We start from the raw sequence: 22,703 nt of genomic DNA, 5'->3' as shown, positions 1-22,703 counted from the left end.
TTTTTTTTGTGTCATTTTCTTCGTAGAGTGACGGGGAACCCCAATTAGTGCACTGCGTCCCCTCGCATGGCTTCGGGCATGGTGCCTTCGCTTGGCACAGTTTACCGTTCCAATCGTAGTCCACGTGGATTGTTTAGTATGAAAAGGTTAAAAAAAGAAAAAAAATAGTGAAAAACTCATGTCGACCTTTTTCCATGTCGACCTTGTTCCTGTCGACCTTTTGTCCATGTCGACCTAAGGTGTGTCGACCAATTGGAGTCGACCTAAGGTGTGTCGACCTTGTTGTTGTCGACCTGGAGTCCGGATACCAGCGGGAGTATGCGACGCCACTTGAGAGGTGATTGAGCTGCAGCGCTAAAGTGTCACCTTGACATACAGCTCTGTAAGCACTTGAAGAAATCTTCTTTCAAAAAGCTTTTCAGGGCTGCCCAGTGCAGCCCCCCTGTTAAGTGACCTCCTGTTGCAGGCACCAACTCGAAACTGAGCTCTTAGTGCCTGTAGGCGTGGTTATAGAGGAGGTCCCAGTGCATCCTGGGACAGTCTAAAGCTTTAGTCTGTTGGTATCTCTGGATCAGGATCCACTATACACCCCCGATGTTTCCCTGTGGAACACAATGTCCCCTGCTGCAGAAATTTAAATTTCTTAGTCTTTCTGGGTATGTTTTGTGATGTAGGCCATGCACCATTTTCGTTGCCCTTCTTTGTACAGTCTCTAATGTATTAATATCCTTTTGAAGATATGACCTCCAGAATTGAACACAGTATTCTAGATGAGGTCATACCAATAACCTACACAGTGGCATTACTACTTCTTTCTTTCTGCTGCCGATTACTCTCCCAATGCAGCCAAGCACCTGACTAGCCTTCCTCATTGCTTTGTTACATTGCGTACCTGCCTTTAAGTCACCTGAAATAGTGACTCCTAGATCCCTTGCTTCCTCAGTAGTTTACAGTATAATGCCATTAATACTATATTTAGGCTTTGGATTTTTGAGACCCAAGTGCATGATTTTGCATTTTCTGGCATTAAACTGTAATTGCCACACTCCTGACCATTCCTCTACTCTACCTAGATCCTCAATCATTTATTTTACCCCTCCTGGTGAGTCTATCCTGTTGCATACCTTTGTGTCATCTGCAAAAAGGCATACTTTCCCCTTTAAAGCCATTTACAATTTCACCAATAAAGATATTAAAAAGCACTGGTCTAAGGGGGCAATTCTGACCTGATTGCTCGCTAGCGTTTTTTGCAGCGCTGCATCGGGTCAGAATCCCAAACTTTAGAGTTTATTTAGCAGTCTGCGATGTGGAACAGTGTCAAAAGCCTTACTAAAGTCTAGATAAGCTATATCCATGGCTCCACCTTTATCCATCACTTTAGTCAAGCAGCCACAAAAGTCAATAATGTTTGTTTGACATGATCTCCCCCCAGTGAATCCATGCTGTTTGGGATACTGTAAATTGCTGGATTTGAGATAATCTACAACTCTCTTTTAAGAGCGATTCCATAAATTTCCCTACTACTATTGTAAGACTCACTGGTCTGTAGTAGTTTGCCTCTTCCTTGCTTCCACTTTTGTGCAGTGGGACTACGTTCGCTCTTTTCCAGTCCTCTGGAATTACTCCTGTAGCTAATGACTGGTTGAATAATTCTGTTAACGGTGCTACCAGAACCTGTTTAAGCTATTTTAGTATTCTTGGATGTATCCCATCTGGCCCCATAGCTTTGTCCACTTTCAGCTTTTTTTTTTTTTAATAGAGTAATTTTTATTCAACAGCGTTTTTATATATACAGACATTTCAGTGTACACTGGGAAGCACATTTGGTATTGCACGTTATTCAAAGCATTTTTGTCTCCAAGGATATACATATACTAATACGAATGACATTTCCCGTGTTGCATTTCCCGTGCATTCTTCCCACGATATACATATTTTCTGAAGTCTGTAACCAGGTCGTGATTCACATACTTAACATTTTATAATTTTCCCCCACCCAGGACCTGTGTTATAATTACCCCGTCTAGCAGGCCTTGAATAGCCCACAGCCCCTCTACCCCCAAACAAACCCTTTAACTAACTTAAGCCTAGTTAACCTGACATATGTGTGGTGTGGTGTGGCAACTAGATATGTAAACAGCTATGATAGAGGAGAGATGAAGGTCCGGCCCAGCGCCCCAGGGCCCAAATAACACACCGCAACGAAGGCCGGTGCCCCCTAAGTCCGAAGGGCAAGGGATGAGTATGTGGAATTGATCCAGGGAGACCATATCTTCTCGTATTTGGTAAGGGCATTATATTTCATGTATAGATAACGTTCTTTTGTTAGGGTATCATTTACCAAACCTTTAAAAGCATGTATCGTGGGAGGTCGCAGGGCCATCCACGTCCGCGCGATGCACACCTTTGCAAGAGCGCACATACTGCGGGCGTACATGTCTTCCCAGCGGGACCCAGAGACGGGGTCTCCCACCCCCAAAATGCAGAATCGCGGAGTCAGCAAACTTCTCTGTATCCCCGTATGTTCCAGAATCGACCCGACCCCAGCCCAGAACACCCGCAGCAGCGGGCATTCCCATGCGAGGTGCCAGAATTTACCTCCGGCAACCCCGCACTTGGGGCAAGCATCAGCGCTATCTGTCCTAAATCTGGCCAGCCTGCTCGGCGTCATGTATGATCTATGCAGAATGAAAAACTGTATCTGTTGAAACCGCATCGATTTGGTGACCTGGCTCGGGTTACCCAGAGCGCCCTCCCAGTCTTCCCCGTCCATGGGACCCACGTCGCTCTCCCATCTCTCCCTAAGACTCGAGAGCGGGTCTGCATGTGTCGTTTGAAGGAGATACGAGTAGGTAAAAGAGATCACCTTAACTCGACCCAGTGAATGTAGAAATGCTTTTATGGGGAAGGGGAAAAGCGTCGGGGAAGAATCTGCGAATTGCGCCTGCAGGGCGTGTCTCAGTTGTAAGAATCTGTAAAAGTGAGAGTTCGGGAGTCCAAACTCCTCCTTCAATTGCTGAAACGATTTCAACGTACCATTGCTATATAGCTGGGACACCGAAACTATCGAATACGGAGCCCATACCTCCTCACCCCCCAGGGACCCCAGTTCACTGAGCAATCTGGAGTGCCACAGAGGAGTATCCGGGTCCATTCCCTCGTACCCAAGCAGGGCCTTCAATGCCAACCATATCTTCATAGCCTGGAAGACAATAGGAGGTGAGAGTCTGGAAGGGTTACCCCCCGCCAAGACCTGTGCCGGGGAAAGACCTGGGTAATAGCATCTAAGGAACGCCCAGCCCAGTCCATCTTCCTCCCCTCCTCGAAGCCACATACCAATGTGTGATAGCTGAGCAGCATAATAATACAATTGGAAGTGGGGTAAGGCCAAGCCGCCGTCCCTTTTTTGTCTGGTAAGAGTGGATAATTTTATTCTGGATCTTTTATTGGCCCATATCAAGGACGTCAGGACACTATTTAATTTTCTGAAGAAGGCTGGAAATATGTAAACAGGGGACTGCAATAGAACATACAATAGTTTAGGCAACACTACCATTTTAATGAGGCCGACCCTACCCGTCATGGTCAGTGGCAGCTTGCACCAAGCTCTCGATTTGCGCACAACCGTCTGTACCAGAGGGTCAAGGTTTGAGGGCACAAAGTCCGATGGGTCGTTAGTGACCAGGATCCCTAGGTACTTAAACTGGACTGTCCAACACAGCGGTAAGGATATTTTCGGAGTCTGGGGGGGGAGCCTATAACGGGCATGATAAACGATTTGGACCAGTTTATGCGGAGACCCGAGTACCCACCAAAGGTCTCTATGACCTGCAACACAATGGGCATATCCACCGCGTAGTCTCGGAGGAATAGCAACAGGTCATCCGCATAAAGGGCCAATTTGTCAGTGCAGGGACCCGTACCGATTCCCTCAATGTCCGGGTGTGACCTAATCAAACAGGCCAGGGGCTCCATGGCTATGGCAAACAGGGCAGGAGAGAGGGGGCATCCCTGTCTGGTGCCCCGTGTCAAAGGGAAGGAGGAGGAAATGTATCCATTCACCAGGACCCTGGCGCGTGGATTCTGGTATAACAGTTTGACCCATTTTATAAAGTTAGGGCCAAAGCCCATGCTCCTCATAACTCCCCACAGGTAGGGCCACTCAACGCTATCAAAAGCCTTGGCCGCGTCCAAGGAGACCACGACCTCGTCCGAAGGGAAATCAGGAGGAGCCTGCAAAATAGTGTACAGCCTGCGCAAATTAATGGATGTGGATTTCCCAGGCATGAAGCCGGTTTGATCGGGATGGATTATAGATTCAATCACCGTGTTGAGACGGACCGCAAGAATTTTCGCTAGGATCTTAGCGTCTGTGGGAATGAGAGAGATCGGCCTGTATGACTCCAAGAGTTTAGGGTCCTTACCGGGTTTTGGAAGCATTATGAGAATAGCCTCGGACATTGAGGGAGGAAGGCAGTCAGCGGCAGATATATTAACATACATGTCTAGTAGCTGAGGTCCAAAAAACTTAATGTACTGTTTGTATAGTTCCGTGGGAATACCGTCACTACCCGGGGATTTACCACTAGGAGCCGCCTCAACCGCCGACGTCACCTCCTCCAAGGTCAGAGGCGCGTCCAGGGCGTCCCTAGCCTCAGGGGAAAGTTTAGAAAGGGGGATATTTGTCAGGTAGAGGTCTAGCTCCTCCCCGGAACATGTCAGTCGACTATTATATACCTCCCTAAAATAACAGAGGAGCAGCTGTGCAATGTCGGGGGTGTTATCTTTCATGGAGCCGTCGGCGCCAAGCAGCTGCGCTATCGTGGTCCCAGGTCGGTCATAGTGCACCAAGTGGGCCATCAAACTACCTGGTCTGTCCGCCTGCATGTATATATTATTGGCCCTGAACAAGAGGGAGCGTGCATTTTTGTCTGAGAGGTGAGCCAGCCAGGCCTCCTGAGCCGTCAGCCAGCGGGCCTTCAGCGCAGGTGTGCCCTCAGTCAGGTAGCGTGTCTCCAGGTCCCTACACTCAGTCTCAAGCTGCCTTTCCGTCGCCCTGCGAGCCACCTTGCAGGCAGCAATTTTGCCAATTAAGGTACCTCGCAAATACGCCTTGAATGCATCCCAAACAACCGGAGCCGGGGCCGTGTCCGCGTTATCCGCGAAAAATCCCTCCCATGTGGGCGCTAATTCTGGGCAATCGCCCAGCTGGGCAAGCCAGGATGGATGCAACCTCCAATATGACTGTCCCCTCTGACAGTCCCCGACCAGTGACAGCACCAGGGGTGAATGATCGGACACCCCCCGTGCCTCGTAATGGGCGTCCGTCACGCCAGGCAAAAGCTCAGGTGAGACCAGGGCCAGGTCGACTCTGGAAAAGGAGCCATGTGTACCCGAATAACAGGAGTATTGCCGAAGAGTAGGGTTCCGAACCCTCCAGACATCTACCCACTGCATACTGTCTAGAAACTCTGCAAATTTAGATTTGGGAGGAATCAAGTCGCCCCCCGCTCCCTGTCTCGGAGGAGCCCTCCATCTGTCCAAAGAGGCATCCAACACAGCGTTGAAGTCCCCCAGGCAGATGACAGGAGTATGGGGGGAGGAGGCAACAAATGAGGCGGCCTTTTGCAGGACATCATAGGAGAATGGGGGGGGAACGTACACAGACAATAGGAAATAATTACGTGAAAACAGTTTGCACTCTAGAAATACGTATCTACCATAAGGATCTGTATTTACCCTGATCATCTCAAACTGTACAGTCCTCCTAATCATCACCAACACCCCTCGGGAATAAGAGGAGTGCGAGGAATGATACGCCCACCCCACCCAAGGCCTGCGGAGCGACAACAGCCTATTCCCCTCCAAGTGGGTTTCACTCAAGCAAATGATATCCGGGCCATATTTCTTGATCATTTTAAATACTAGGGATCGTTTAACTTTGTTGTTGATGCCCCGGACATTCCACGCCAGAAATTTCAAGGGAGGCATGTCAGCCAAAGTATCAACAGGGACACAGCTCTTCTAGCAACTACCCATCCAACCGGTGCTTCGCACTTGTAATCATGTCGTCCCACTTTCAGCTTTAAGAGTTCTGTTAGGACCTGCTCCTCTGTAAATGTACTTGTTTCGTTTTCCTGAATATCCCTGCAACTTAACTGTGGCCCCTTCCCCTCTCTTTCAATAGTGAATACTAAGTAAAAAGAATTATTAAGATGATCTATTACATTGTCTCCTTCAACGAGACTCCCAGTCTCTGTCTCTAGTTTTATTATTCCTCCTTTTGCTTATATACCTTAAAAAAGTTTTGCCTCCTTTATCCACTGACTGAGCGATTTTCTCGTCAGCTTGTTTGGGATGAGTTAGTCTCTGTCTGTATGCTGAACCATACTGCTTGATGATCCCTGGATCCCAGGTTTTTTACCCACTTTTCCGTCAGATATTGTCTCCATTTGTAAGTACAGGTATTAAGTCTAATATTGCGTCTTTCCAAGTGGGCTGCCTCACCAATTGGTGGAGGGATGCTCCCTGAAGGGAATTTAAAATGTCCCTACTTCTAGTGGAACTAACAGACACCTCCCAGTTTACATCAGAAAGACTAAAAAGTCTCCCATGATTACCTCTCCTTTTAATGCCATTTTAGTTATGTCCTGCAATAGGTTCTTTTCCAGTTCCTCTTCCTGACCTGGTGGCCTGTATATCACACCAATACGAAGAATCGACATCTCCCGTTTCTATGGTCACCCAAAGGGTCTGTTTTTTCTTCAATACTTTGTATTAAGGTAGTATTAATGTTTTGTGTTTTTTTTATTTTATTTTTTACATACATTGCTACCCCTCCTCAGATTCTTCCCATTCTGTCATTCCTAAATAAAGTATATCCTGGTATAGCTATGTTCCAGTCATGATTTTCATTGCACCATGACTCTGTAATTGCCACAATATCTAGATCATCCCTTGTCAATATTGCAATTAGTTATGAGATTTTATTTCCTAAGCTCCTAGCATTTGCACACACGCTTTTAGAGTTTTATTTATCTGTGTATCTGTAGAACACACAGTGACTAAGGGCCTTATTTAGCATGGGACGGAGATGCTTTCTGTACACATTCTCCTGTCCCATGCTGAACTGTGCACACGCATTGGCGGTAACAAGCGCGCATGGCCTGCATATTGACAGAAAGCTGCGGGCATTGGGGTGGTGGAAAACGCAGCGTTGTGGGGGCGGGACAGTTTTCGGGGAACCCACGTGACATCACACGCCCGCTCCAATGCAAAACATGATGGCTTTGCCCCTGCCTCCGGAATTAAACTGCAGTCGCATCGCTGGCGGCTATTTGGATGCTGGGCGGTCTTGCCCGGTGCTGGGCGGCCCCCAGCATGCAATCATCAGCACTTGCAGTTTTGTTGTTTTTGCAAAACTGCAACTGGAGCTGAATAAGGTCCTAAGGCCCTGATTCAACTCTCTCTGCACGTTACATCTGCCCCACCTGCACTGCAAAATGGTTTTGCCCATTAGAGAAAGATTTTGTGATCCATGCTGAATCAAGACCTAAGTACATTGTTTTAGGGCAGGGATGGGGAACCTTCGGCCCTCCAGCTGTTGTTGAACTACACATCCCAGCATGCCCTGCAACAGTTTTAGCATGGCCAAATAGCAAAACTGTAGCAAGGCATGCTGGTATGTGTAGTTCAACAACAGCTGGAGGGCCGAAGGTTCCCCATCCCTGTTTTAGGGTATTTGTGTATCTAGGAGGGACTGAAAACTTCTAATCAAAGTCTGCACTTACCCAGTGATGTGAAGGGACAGAGATTCCCCATCAACACGTCCTTGTACAGATCCTTGTGTCCTTCTACATACTCCCACTCCTCCATGGAGAGATAGACCGTGACATCCTGACACCTTATAGGAACCTGACACATACAATGACACAGTCATCACCCAGACACCTCCCCTGGTGTTACTGTACAATGTCCCATTCCCAGCAATCACCTCTCCAGTCAGCAGCTGAATGATCTTGTTGGCGAGTTCCAGGATCTTCTGGTCATTGTCTCTCTCATGCATCAGTGAGCGAGGTGGAGGCACACTGATGGGGCTCTCGGTTCTGCCCAATCCTCCAGACACAAAGGGAAGGCTCCAGGTTCTCTCACATTCGCTGGATGTCTTCTTCACTATTGTATAACCCTGTGTATTGGGAGAGATAGCAATAATGGGATTTTTGCCTTATCTGGTAAAATCCTTTTTTCTAAATCCATGGTGGACACTGGGGACTGTGGGTTACAGTGGAAAGCCCAGTAGTAATTAATTTCAAGAAATGCAGCATAAGCCCCGCCTCACCTATAGCCTCTCTGAACCTGTTTGACTTAATAAGCCCCGAGGATAGAAATGGAGGAGATAAGAAACCAGACCATGCATGCAAACCAGGCACACCATGACCTTGGCAGAGTGTCAGAATGCAGAATCTCCCTAGCCAGCCAAGAATGTGAATGGATGCTCAGTCTCCAACATGAATTCCGAAAAAAGGATTTTGCCTGGTGTCACAGCACCCCCCCCCCCCCCCCCAGCCTGGGCTCAGATATACATCACGACCGCCCACCTGCGTCAGGGTGGTGTGTTTCACTCAAGCTGCCACCACAAAGAGTATTTGAATAGCACTCTTGCGATGGCCAGACACTTCAGGCACATGAATTCTTAGTGCAGAGAGAACTGATACATTTTGAGGACTTACTGAAAAAAAATCTCTTGAGGGTAAGGTTACAAAGAAAAGCACAGGTGTATAAAGACATACAATTAAAATGCACAGGCTGACTTCAAGTAAATATAAATCAGAATCCTGAATTGTCTTACTCTGAGGTTTAGGTGATCTGTGTGGGGGAAACCACATGAAGCAGAGGATTGTACCACTCCTAGCATGAAGTTAGTCCCTTGTAGAGTGAACCCTGAGTATTGTGGGTTTCGGGTCCTTATAGTCCAACAGCAGCCAACCAACCTTCCCTAGCAGCATGCCAACTTTTCCAGGCTGACAAGGACTGCTCCCTTTGTCCTCACAAGATCCGTGTAGATAATTAGGTAACATAGTAACATAGTATCTGAGGTTGAAAAAAGACAATTGTCCATCGAGTTCAACCTATTTGTGGTCTCCTATGCATGATTATTTGACTAAAATTTCTGACTGATGCTGCTGTCAGCCATTGCATTTTATCCCTATTTATAGTAACTATAATGCATGACTATGCACCATACCCCTGGATATCCTTATCCAATAGGAATTTATCTAACCCATTCTTAAAGGTGTTCACAGATTCCGCCATTACAACTCCCTCGGGCAGGGAATTCCAAACACGTATTGTCCTTACCGTGAAAAAGCCTTTACGCCGTATTGTGCGGAATCTCCTTTCCTCTAACCTGAGCGAGTGTCCACGAGTCCTCTGTGTTGATCTAACCAAAAACAGGTCCCGCGCAAGCTCCGTGTATTGTCCCCTTATATATTTGTAGATGTTGATCATATCCCCTCTTAGTCTCCGCTTTTCCAATGTAAACATGCCTAGTCTTTCAAGCCTTTCCTTGTATTCCATCGTCTCCATGCCCTTAATTAGTTTGGTCGCCCTCCTCTGTACCTTTTCAAGCTCCAGGATATCCTTTTTGTAGTACGGTGCCCAGAACTGTACACAGTATTCAAGGTGTGGCCTCACTAGTGATTTATATAACGGGAGTATAATACTCTCGTCCCTAGCATCAATACCCCGTTTTATGCATGCTAATATCTTATTAGCCTTCTTTGCTGCAGTCCTACTTTGGGTACTACTGCTTAGCTTGCTATCTATGAGGACACCTAAGTCCTTTTCCAGTACAGAATCCCCTAATTTTACCCCATTTAGTAGGTAGGTGTAATTTTTGGTGGTCTCCAGGAACACTAAAACATCACATAACTTTCTTGCTGAAGAGTTATTTTGGATCCCTCAACCTGGATAGCATTGTTATAGCAGGAAAAAAAAGCTGAACGAAAGGCTGATCTGCTGACACTCTTCCAAGCCTGCTGATCTGGGTCCAAGGGCATGAACAAGGGCTCCCTACTGTGAAAAGCAAACACTGTTTTCAAGTTTAGCCTTAAATAAAAATCTTTTGAACACCTCGCCATGTGGTTCACCAGTATCTTAAACAATGCAGATACTGTTTTGAAATGAGCAATTCCTACCGCACAGACACTCATGAAAGATACATTTTTGGAGAACTAGAATGATTCACATCACAGTCATGGCCAGGTTATTACTCCTAGGACCAGGAGCACAGTTTACACAGTGCACACAGAATGCATATAGTCATGACACGGCCACACCAAGTAAGACAAAAATTTATTTTCATGCCATGGTGGACACTGGGGACTGTGGGACGTCCCAAAGCTGTCCCTTATGGGATAGAATGCTCCTGCATTCCTGTTTCGGCCATCGTGAAGATGTCAAATCTGTAAAATTTAATGAACGTGTGAGCCAAAGACCATATAGCGGCATGACAGAGCTGCTCTGAAGAAGCACCGTGGTGATACGCCCACAAGGTTCCAACAGATCTCATGGAATGAACCATGATGGAAAGTGGAAGTTGGTATAGAGGCTGGCCAGCCCAGTTTATGTGCATCATACAAGACCAAGTCAAACTGACGGAAATTTGCCGTTCAGCGCACATATAAGTGAAGAGCCCAGACTACGTCTAGCGAATGCATGGAGTGGCCCGCTGTAGAAGAGAGAGAAACCAAAATGGAGGGAACAATAATTTCCTGGTTGATAGGATACCTGGACACAACCTTTGGCAAGAAGTCAAGACGGGTGCAAAGGACAGCCCTGTCTGAACGGTAGATAAGAAATGGTTCACTAAAAGAGAAGGCACCCAGGTCTGAAAGTCCGTGGGCAGTGGCAATAGCCAGCAAGAACACAGTTTTCCAAGTAAGCCATCTGATGTCAATGGCAGACAACGGATTAAAAGGATCGTTCTGGAGAATGTTCAAAACTAGGGTTAGGTCCCAAGGATGAACAGGAGGAACAAAAAGGCAGTTGGATGTGAAGAACCCCTTGTAAAAAAAGGTCTGGGTAACAGGCGAGTGTGTGACCCTGCGCTGAAAAAGCACAGAAAGTGCGGACACCTGTACCTTGAGAGATGCTAAGCGAAGACCTAAATACAAGCCCGCTTGTATGAAGGCCAAAACTCTGGAAAGCCGATAAACTGGTGGATCTAAATGACGAGCGGAACACCACTGAAAATAAATGTTCCAGACTCAGTAATAAATCCTAGCAGTAGAAGGATTTGTGGTGGAAAGCATGGTTCGGATAATAGAATCCAAATGACCTCTCAAATTTAAGATTGACTTCTCAACAGTCACCCCATTAAAGCTAGGCATGTCACCTGAGGGTGAAGAATCAGGACCTGGAAGAGTAGGTCTGGCTGCAGAGGCACTAATAGACAGATGTGAAGGTCTGCGTACCAGGCCAGTCTGGAGCAACAAGAATGGCCGTGACTCCCTCTATTCTCACCTTGCGAAGGACGGGGGTGACTGAAGGGAAGAGGTACACCAATGGAAAGGGTCACAGAGACGCCAGAGAATCCACCAAGAACGCATTTGATTTTTTTGTGCGGTTGCCGTATTGAGGCAGTTTGTGGTTACGATCTGAAGCCATGAGGTCGATTTGAAGTTGACCCCGACAACGAATGAGCATTTGGAACACTGCAGGATAGAGGGACCACTCGCTCGAGGGTACATCCTGTCTGCTGAGGAAATGTGTCTCCCAGTTTTGAACTATGGGGGTCATTCCGAGTTGTTCGCTCGATAAATTTCATCGCATCGCAGCGATTTTCCGCTTAGTGCGCATGCGCAATGTTCGCACTGCGACTGCGCCAAGTAAATTTGCTATGAAGTTAGGTATTTTACTCACGGCTTTTCCTTCGTTCAGGCGATCGTAATGTGATTGACAGGAAGTGGGTGTTTCTGGGCGGAAACAGGCCGTTTTATGGGCGTGTGGGAAAAAACGCTACCGTTTCTGGGAAAAACGCGGGAGTGGCTGGAGAAACGGAGGAGTGGCTGGGCGAACGCTGGGTGTGTTTGACGTCAAACCAGGAACGACAAGCTCTGAACTGATCGCAGATGCCGAGTAAGTCTGGAGCTACTCAGAAACTGCACAGAGATGTCTTTTCGCAATATTGCGAATTTTTCGTTCGCAATTTTACTATGCTAAGATTCACTCCCAGTAGGCGTAGGCTTAGCGTGTGCAAATCTGCTAAAAACGGCTTGCGAGCGAACAACTCGGAATGACCCCCTATATGTACACCGTGGAAAGAGCTGGAAGAAACCGCTCCACCCACTGGAGAATAGGCATCACTTACCTCACAGCTGCGCTGCTTCTGATGCTTCCCTGATGGTTGATATAAGTGACTGCCATTGCGTTGTCTGACTGGACAGACAAGCTTGCACAGTAAGAGTGGTTTTGCCTGGCAGAGGACCCGGAAATCTGCGCAAAATGTTGATGGGAAGCTTGGACTCCTGAAAAGGACCACCGTCCATGAAAGGAGTGGTTTCCCATGGCAGCTCCCCAGCCACGCATATGTCGCCAGGAGAACCCAGCCCTGGATTCAAAATAGGTGAACCTTGTTGAGGTGAGATGCCTGGAGCCACAACAAGAGGGAGTGGTGCACTATCATCATGTGACAGAGGTGCACGGAAGAACGATTCCACCTGTGGAGGAGCTCCAGCTGTAGTGGCTGGAATGGAACTACGCATATTGAAACAAGAAACCATCTTGCAGAGAACCCTCATACAAAGGTGATTGGACACCCTGCGCTGTTTGAGAAACTGCCGTATGAGAGTCTGGAGAGAGATTACCTTCTCTGTGGGAAGAAATGCTCTCTGGGCCTGTGAGTCCAACAGGGCCCCTAAATACAACATGCTTTGCGAGGGGGCAAGGGTGGACTTGTGCCAGTTGATTATCCATCCATGAGACTGCAGTAGGTCCATGGCCAGATGTATGTGCTCCTGTAGTCTGTCCTGAGATTGTGCTAGCAGGAGAAGGTCGTTTAGGTACGGAAAGTTTAGGACTACTTGGAGGTGAAGGTTAGCCGCCATGACCTTCATAAAAACCCATGGAGCAGTCGATAGATCAAATGGTAATGCCAAAAACTGGAAATGGTTGGACTGAACAGCAACGTGGAGAAATTGCTGATGATCCTCCTGTATGGGAATATGGAGGTAAGAGTTCGAAATGTCCAGGAAGTCCATGAAATATCCCAGTTGCATGGACTGCATATTTAAATAATAATAATAAAAAAAAAAATTAATGACTTATATCAATGAACTATAAGTGCAGCTCAAAGCAGTGTTTCACAGTACATATCCCAATGCAACCAAAACATGAACTTTAGAAAGAAATAGGAGACATAGATATAGAGCGCTCAAATAGTAACCAATTTCACAGGAACACCCAAATAGGTGACAAAAATGGAAAGACTAAAATTCTGTATTTTGATGTAAAACAGCAAATGACAGAATCTGACATCAATATAAAATAATCCAGACGTCCCTTAATAGGATCTGAAATTATGTGTTCCCTCCCCACAATAATGATCATTAAAGCTCATAAGAGGGCACACTAAACAAAAATACACAATAGTGCCGACCATCCTTAAAATAACAAATTTAATTCACACTTCACACAATAAAATGACAAAATAAGTGCACATAAAAGAATCGCCCATAGGCAAACAGCAACTGGTTATGAAGTCCTGGACACTCAAGGTGGACAGATACGTATTCTGACTTTAAGCTCTGGATACCAGAACCCAGTGACAATGCTGAATTCCTTTGTCGTATAAAACACCTTAAGAAGTCTAAGAACACTGTACGCTGTTTACTTAAGAAGTACCGTAATGGTACGCTATTTGCGTAACGATCGCTCAGCCGTAGGCGAGACGCTCAAGCGTCACGTTCGCTCGCGGCCCAGTGATCACAGGACACGTTATTGGTTATGTCTAGGGAAATGATTCGCTATGGCGTAGCTTACGCTCGAGACCACGAGGAGGTCACCAGCGATGCCGACGCTCACAACACTATACCTTTATGTAAAACCTTATATCAATGAAATACACTGCATACCTTAATGTGAGTACAGGGTGTAAGTGCAACCTTGTGTAACCTGACTAACTACAAAGCTGCTTGTGCGTCACCGACGCTCAAGTGAACACTTAACACTATAGAAAATACACAGATACTGGTTTAGGGTTCCAAAGCCTATTAACTGTATTATATCTAATATACTTGTAAAAAAAGGATAACAGTACATATGATACACTACAATATAACAGAGACTTCCTAACCACAGAACTAAACAATAAATACAAATAGACAATACTACGCTGACCTAGATACAATACAATACTATAATACTATAAGGTATATAAGAGAAAAGAGGAGAGAGAGAGATAGAGAGAGAGAGAGAGAAATTGGCTCGCAGAAAGACAATGATTATGGAGAGAACTTACGCACAAAGGGTATGATCGCCAGCGCCTCGATATCCAGCTCCCGATTATCAGCAGATAACCGTTGATGAGAGAGTGCTCTTGGATATGGTCGGCCTGCCTATTTATGCCCCACACACAATGCAATCTAATGGTCCCTACAGTCTCACTGTCCATTGGACGCAGGAATTCGGCTTCGCATTATAACAAAGGTCATAGGTTGATTCATACAGGTAAACTGTCTTGTATCAGTGGCCTAAGTTATGTAACACAATGGGTGATGACCAGCACATTCCTGTCTTCTGGAGACCTTTTGTTTGGCGAATACAAAACAGAATCCTGTCTGGGTTCTGCTCTATATTCATGATGTCCACTTTCAATTGAGACAATGACGTCTCAGCCCTTATTTTCCTGTATACAAATCCAGCCCCATTTGTAAACACAGGTGTTGGTCTTCTCCATTGAGTCTCAAAGCTCAATGTAATTAAAGGCTATTGCACTCCGTCTGCGGGAAAGATACTGATTTGGAGTACAATTGATCTTCAATTACTATTCTTGTGATTACCTTATGCATGTGTAGATATGAGGCCCTCTTAACATGCAAACTATTGTTTGGGGGATCTCTGAGGTCAAAGAGCCATTTGAGACCCACTGATGCATGACTAAGTAAGAACAAATGATAATAGAAAATAGACATAACTTGTTATGTCCATAACTATTCGCACGAGCGATTAATCCGCTCCAAACCAACACCGGAATATTGCTGATTAAATACTCTTCCGATGGGTACCAAACACTGCTGTATGATTCCTGTTAGACCCTTCGTACGATGTAAAGAGGGATTCCTCGGCTCAGGGACGTTCTATTTTAACCAAACTTTCAGAATCTATCAAAGGGACCATGATCTATAAACTACATTAATTGTGAACATTTGTAACTAATGAGTCGCACGCTACGATCACGTAAACTCTACCGTAAATGCGCATACTGCGCGTGCGAGTGCACGCTATTGCGGGTATGCGCTTCCACGGGAGAGCGTACGCATGCGCAGCACGGACCAGTGTGCGGTGCAAATATGGCAGTGTGCATTAAGACATTTTTCTGACTTTGACAGTCCACCCTTTGGCAGTCAATAATAACTGCCACAAAATATTTAAGGAGAAAAATGTAAGTCAGGGGTTAATTGATTTCCATGGTGGGGAAAGGAAGAAGAATGGAGTAGGTGTGAAGAGGGTATGACCTAGTGAGAAAGCAGAAGCATGTGTGTATGAGTCCATGTTTGGAGGGTCATGTATCATCGTGCCGTACGTGTGGTAGATCAAGCTTCGAGGTATTGCGAAGTATACATTTGAATTCCTTCTTATCCCGTACTAAGGGTCTGTGGATGGGCTGTCAAACTCTACCGAGCTCATTTCGGCTTTCAGTTGTAACAAAATGGGGATGCACATTTTAGTTGATGATACATGAATGGGGGAGGTATGTGGTTGCTGATATCTGTGCCTGTATTCCCTATCGACTATGTGTGTCATTACCTGAGGGTTGTAGAGATGAAGATAAAGAACACTTATGGAAAATGCAATGATATTCTATGTCAGGGAAATGTACATCTGTCGATTGAGGTCTTGATTGGTGTCGGTTGATTGGAGTCTTCTTCTTTGTGCTTTTGCTCATAAATCGTGAGTAAAGCAAACAACGTCCATGGATTTACAAAAAATGTTGGGCTAGCGTGATTTTAAAGTTCCTAGGGAAACTGGGGTACCCATGGCATTGTCCATCAAAATCTTGTATATCAGGTCGTCTGCTCTTCTTCTTTCCATCTTTCCGTTGTCGGCCCCTTGGCTCATCAAATCCTTCGTCTACGTGGGTCTTTGTACCTCGGAGGAAAACATAGAAATGGGTGAAAGACGGACCGTATACTCATTACATCATTACGTCATGGTTTCTAGCATTGGGTCATAAATCAAATCCAGGTTAATTACAGTTTCCTCACTCCTCAAGCTCATCACTTTCGTACTTTGTTTACACCTCATCAAAGCCTGCCCGCATCTAAATATCAATCCAATAGATATAACAACACCTAAGATACACAGGAGAAACTTTCCAACATCCATTATGACTCCTTGAGCCCACTCTCCCAAACCGGAGAACCAATTTCGCGGGTTCAACCATGACACCCAACCAGTCAGCTCATTACCTACAGCAGCAAGGGTGAGATTGTGTTTCCGACGAAATTCCCACTTTAATTGCAGAATATCATCCATCTTTTGGTCTATGACCTCTACCGGATCCTCGGTACTATTTGTGATGTACGTGCAACACTTTATGCCGTACTGTGTTGCCAATGTAACACAATATCCGCCTGTTACTGCTGTAAGGTAATTAAGAACCATCCTATGCTGAACTAGTTCTGTTTTGTAAGCTTGGAGTTCCCTTCCAGTGTATCTAAACGTGTCATCATACATTTCAGTGATATTATCTAACAAATTGGCGAGTGCGGAAATGTATTTATAATTCATCACTCCTCGAGCGGTACGAGTGGAATCTAACGCTACCAGAACCTGAATCCCGGTGGATTCATGGATAAGATCAGAGGCCGGATGCTCTAACCTTTCTGACAGTTGTCTTTTAACTCGGTGTTCGTAGTGAGTGTGAGTATAAGGAGCTTGGGCACCACGGTGTATGTCCTTCATTTTGTCATGTGTTACAGTCATCACTTCAGGCAATACTTTTCCAATATAACACAATCCTTCAGAGTTTGGGGCAAGCCACTTGTACGCCTTTCTCCCGCATATGAAATATGCGTCATCGGGGAGAACATAAGGGACGGAGAAGGACATGACCATGTTACAAACCTTCCAGGTGAAATCTCCTGACCCTAATTCTTCCATCTGCCTAATGCACGTATCAGTTTGTATGACATGTGCACAGTATCCTGGTGATACCTCTCCAACTCTAGTAATCCTATTTCCTAAGGTATATCGATACCGAAAAGATTTTCCTCTACTGGCTATGTGGCGTACGAGCTCTGTATCTGTAGGCATTCTATCTGCTCTGTGTGAAAAGGTCATGGTAAGGTTGCTCCATGACACTTCCCAATTTCCCGGTTTTCTAGGATTGGAGATGTTAAAACATAAGAGGGACCTATCCACATGGTACTGGTGGAGCTTCAAACTAGGAGGGCTGGAGATGTTAAACCTCCGGTCCACCGGTCTCCCACCACTTAGCTCAAGTACCTCCCCTAACGTTAAAGGAAATGGTACTAGCCCTGATTTGCTGTGACCCTGAGGTACTTGAGAGCATACCCAACAATCTGTTTGGTTTAATACGCTACCCACTAGAGAGTGATAGTCACTCAATGGATGCCGGTCCATATGGTTATTAAGACTGGATTGGCATTCTTGTTACAGAGCCTACAGATACGGTCTTTCTTCTTAAACTAACAATCCTTCAAAGAAAATGTTTACAGATAACAGGGTGGTTAGATCGTGCCCGGTACTCGCCTTTGCTTGGTGATTGGGTTGCTATTGGAAATTTACACCTCCGTCTCAGTCCTCAGGACCTTTCTGGATCCTTTCTCGACCTCACTGGTACTCTCACCGAAACAGACTGCTCTGGTCAACATCATGGTTAACGGGAAAAAATCCATATCACAGTCTCTTGGGGCAAGTCCATCTTACAGGAGGAGAAAAGAAGAAATTTGTAAATGGGGTATAAGAAAATCAGTTTGAGGGGGAGAGAACTTGTTACGATAATAAGTTCTCTCGTCTTGTTGTTCTTCTTGTTCTGCTGTCCTCTCAAAGGTGTTGTCTCTCAGTCTTCAAAAACGATCATTCTGGTGATGCAATATTCCTTCCTAACCGACGATCTTTCTGTAAGGAGCAAAAATCTGGCATTACCATTGGTCCAACTGAGGGGTGACATAACATCTTTAAACCATGGAAACATGAGTGAGAAGAGAGAGAAAATAAAAAAAAACCAAAAGAGATAGAGAACAATTCATGTGCATATATACATTACATAACCCGACAATAACCACCAATAAGAGAAGAGAAACAAAGCATTTTTAAACATTGTAAGAAAACATTGTTAGCATTAGAAAAACATTGTCAGACTATCAGGCTGTCGTATCTACGTGTCTAATGGTCTCCTTGAGCAGTCCCTCCCCACCAGCACTTGCATTATTCCACTGTCTGTATCTGGCCAGAATACATTGTGGCGGAGGTCATGCTGGGGTTTGGTAGACTTCTGCAAGGACCAAGTGGATATGCAATGTGTGAATTCTTACCACTACTAGTCAGAGATGGGGATAGAGAGAAGGAGAGAAAAACATTTTTCACAAATACATTTACAACGTTTCACCTGGTCATCCCTGTGTCTTTAGTGAATGACCTCCCACTTTATTAATCGTTACCTCAGGCTTACCATCAGTCCTAATGATCACCTTTCTTGACTATATTTTATGGGTGTGGCCCAAAATTCTTCCTATATGATCCCTGATTATAATGGTGTATGTTGTAACTTTGCTCATTTCTTGGTCTAGGGGGTCTAACTTTATGTGGGTTATTACAGTTGTTGGCATAATGCCCTTCTCTTCTACAATGGTAACAAATCCTTGGCCTTCTCCATGTGCTAGGGGCCTGGGGTTCCGGTCGACTTGATGCATCCTCTAGTGCTTGGATGTTCAGTGTCATCAACCGCTCTCCCTGCGCTTCCCTGGTTCTTTGGATATTTCGGTCATGCTCGATAGCGGACTCTCTTAATGCCGCCACCGAGATACCTCTCCAATGAGGTATTGAAGTTTGTACCCTAATTTTTAGTGTGTCTTTCAAGTTGCTCGCTAATACGGACACAGCTACCTCTCTGTGGTGTACATTAGTTTCAATGTCATCTATACCAGTGTACCTAGCCATATCCTGCAGAGCCCGGTGAAAATACTCTTCTGCGGATTCACCTTCTTTTTGTCTTATTGTATAGATTTTATTCCACTTTGCTACTGTAGGAAAATATTCTTTCAACTGTAGATTGATTCTTTTTATATTATCTTGGTTATACTTGTTTGTTAGTGGCACTTCCTCATCTAGCTTACAATCAGTGATAAATTTCAATGAATCAACATCGGGGGGTAAACATGCCCTCAGCACTGTCCTCCAATCTTTGTTACTTGGCTCTGCAGTATGTCCTAGCACTCTAATGTATCTTTGACAAGCAACTAAATCTTTCCTGGGATCAGGAAATTCAGACAGAATTGCTCTTAATTCTGTTCGGGAAAAAGGGCAGTACATGGCGATGTTCCTGACAGGAGTGATTCCTGAAGAGTCAGTTTCCCCATTTGGTACTGCAATTACCCTAACAGGATTAAGTCCAGTAATGTCATTCTGAATTGGTTCTAGGATATAAGGTACATTTGTTTGTGCGTGATGTATATTACCATACATACCTGTGAACACGACCTCACCTGACCCTCCATTAGGGGGTTTGATTACAGTTTTTACCGACTGGGTCGTGTCCACCTGGACGTCTTGTGTGATGGCTTCTGAAAGAGGTGCCGACATCGTTCTTGGTTCACTTTCTGGTTGGTGTTCCTGAGGAAAGTTTAACATGGGGTGCGACTTGCATGGGTTAATAGTTGTACATTCAACAGTATTACAATTATCTTTGTTACATTTATTACACTTATTCTTATTATCTGTACTACTGTTGCTAAGAGCATTTTTATTGTTCACCCTTGTGCTTCTCTCCGCAACCACAATCCCCTCCATTGCCACTTCTCCTCTCTCAAGATGAAAGTTAGGTAAGTAAGTTATATTTCTTTGCATTTCACTCTCCTGTTGCCATATTTGTAAACAATCATAATGCTTGATTCGTCTCTTTGCTGATTTGATGAGACATATCCTTTGCCTTAAATTATGCAACACCTCTGAGTCAAAACTACCTATCCCGGGAAATGGTGCCTTATCCCCCGCAGTCATTCGTGTCCATTCATCACAAAAGGTCTCAGAGTGGGGACCATATTTCCCCCACATTACTAACCGAGCAGACCCTCGGGGTCTGCAAGCCTCTGGAGTCTGAATCCCGACCTCCGACCGTCTCTGTATTGTGCACTTGGCTGCCATTGTGGACCTTTTTAACACAGAAAAAACTTCCTAAAATGCACCAAACACAGAACTTCCTTAAAACTTCTTCTGCTCCGGGTATCTCCGTTCCGCCTTCTAGCAGACACGTGTAGCCGTTGCAGGCCCTATCTCTAGAGATTTTCCTGAGAAAATTCCCTTCCTTTTTCTTTACACAAATCACGCTTGCATGTGCTCCCTACAACACGTATGAGGGCAAGATTTACGCATGGATATACGACCTCATAACCCGTTGTTATTGGTCACACATACAACCGTGCGGTCCAATCGTACCACTTATAGACACTTGTTGCCCATAAATGGTAGGATCATTGGAGTCTCCCTACTGTGCTCCAAAACAGCCAGAGCGTAATACAACGAAAACTTTATCACACTCTGTTGCACGTTTTCACTCAGATCGTGCTCATCACATTCCACATAGATCACAAATTATCACATAGATCACAAAGTCCACAAAGCGGGATTATCACCTAGATCACAAAGTCCACAAAGCGGGATTCAATACACTCATACCGTTTTCAACCCAATATCATTCTTATAGTTTTCTGATCAGAAAAATCATTTCCCGTAGTCTGATAGCTCTCCCCAGAGGTACTACAGTAAAACAAGGTATTTAAACTAAGTTTTGGAAAGCTGAAATCAATTTGTGTTATTTATCGCCTTGCGTTATTTACCGCTGTGCGTTACTTATCGCCTTTGCGCTAATTATCGCTTTGCGCTAATTCAACTTTTCGTGACTTGAGCTACGTGGGCGTAACCAGACGCTACGTTGCGTAGTGTACGCTGCGTGCGTCTGCCTTTCGGATTGCGTACGCTAGTCTTTGTTAGCGACACGTGTACGCAATGCAAAGGATCCACCGTAACACAATATATATTTTATCAATGTAGACGATCCCTGATCATCTACCGCAATCCACACTGCACACTGGCTGCCTCGTCTCTCGGACAAGCCGTGTGTTGTTCTATACTTTAACTATTACCTCTACTTATTAAATAACAGCAAATCTCCTTTTAGCCCTTTCTATCAACTATAAAATTTGGCAAACAGGAATAGTGATATACGAAAAATGAAACAGAAATGCAGATATATGCGTGCGTACGCAAGACAAAAGAAAAATAAACAGTTTTAAAAAGACACAAGCGTTTTGTTCTTACTTCCGGTCCCGGATTCCTTCAGCACTCTTAATCTAAGCGAAAGCAGACGCTTATCCCGTCAGCAACTGCGAGACAACCTCCCACCCTTTGCTGGAGGGATAATGTCTGCTGATCTACCCAGTGCAGATATGAGAAGGATAGGACACGCCCCCAATTGACAATGCTGAATTCCTTTGTCGTATAAAACACCTTAAGAAGTCTAAGAACACTGTACGCTGTTTACTTAAGAAGTACCGTAATGGTACGCTATTTGCGTAACGATCGCTCAGCCGTAGGCGAGACGCTCAAGCGTCACGTTCGCTCGCGGCCCAGTGATCACAGGACACGTTATTGGTTATGTCTAGGGAAATGATTCGCTATGGCGTAGCTTACGCTCGAGACCACGAGGAGGTCACCAGCGATGCCGACGCTCACAACACTATACCTTTATGTAAAACCTTATATCAATGAAATACACTGCATACCTTAATGTGAGTACAGGGTGTAAGTGCAACCTTGTGTAACCTGACTAACTACAAAGCTGCTTGTGCGTCACCGACGCTCAAGTGAACACTTAACACTATAGAAAATACACAGATACTGGTTTAGGGTTCCAAAGCCTATTAACTGTATTATATCTAATATACTTGTAAAAAAAGGATAACAGTACATATGATACACTACAATATAACAGAGACTTCCTAACCACAGAACTAAACAATAAATACAAATAGACAATACTACGCTGACCTAGATACAATACAATACTATAATACTATAAGGTATATAAGAGAAAAGAGGAGAGAGAGAGATAGAGAGAGAGAGAGAGAAATTGGCTCGCAGAAAGACAATGATTATGGAGAGAACTTACGCACAAAGGGTATGATCGCCAGCGCCTCGATATCCAGCTCCCGATTATCAGCAGATAACCGTTGATGAGAGAG

General features: G+C 45.1%; 1 protein-coding gene across 2 annotated transcripts in view; it reads right to left on the bottom strand.

Annotated features, from left to right (window-relative positions):
* LOC135054798 (zinc finger protein OZF-like) overlaps positions 1-22,703 on the bottom strand; it is a 96,244-nt gene that overhangs the window by 62,888 nt on the left and 10,653 nt on the right. For both annotated transcript variants that reach the window (XM_063958136.1, XM_063958135.1), the window contains exons 3-4: positions 7,994-8,185; positions 7,791-7,914 (exon numbers count right to left, since the gene is read on the bottom strand). In XM_063958136.1, the coding sequence (XP_063814206.1) occupies positions 7,791-7,914; positions 7,994-8,185 (316 nt within the window). The remainder of the gene's footprint in view (positions 1-7,790; positions 7,915-7,993; positions 8,186-22,703) is intronic.

The sequence above is a fragment of the Pseudophryne corroboree genome, chromosome 3, assembly GCF_028390025.1.
Source record: "Pseudophryne corroboree isolate aPseCor3 chromosome 3, aPseCor3.hap2, whole genome shotgun sequence".
Classification (NCBI taxonomy): Eukaryota; Metazoa; Chordata; class Amphibia; order Anura; family Myobatrachidae; genus Pseudophryne; species Pseudophryne corroboree.
This window is presented reverse-complemented; position numbering and strand designations above follow the sequence as displayed.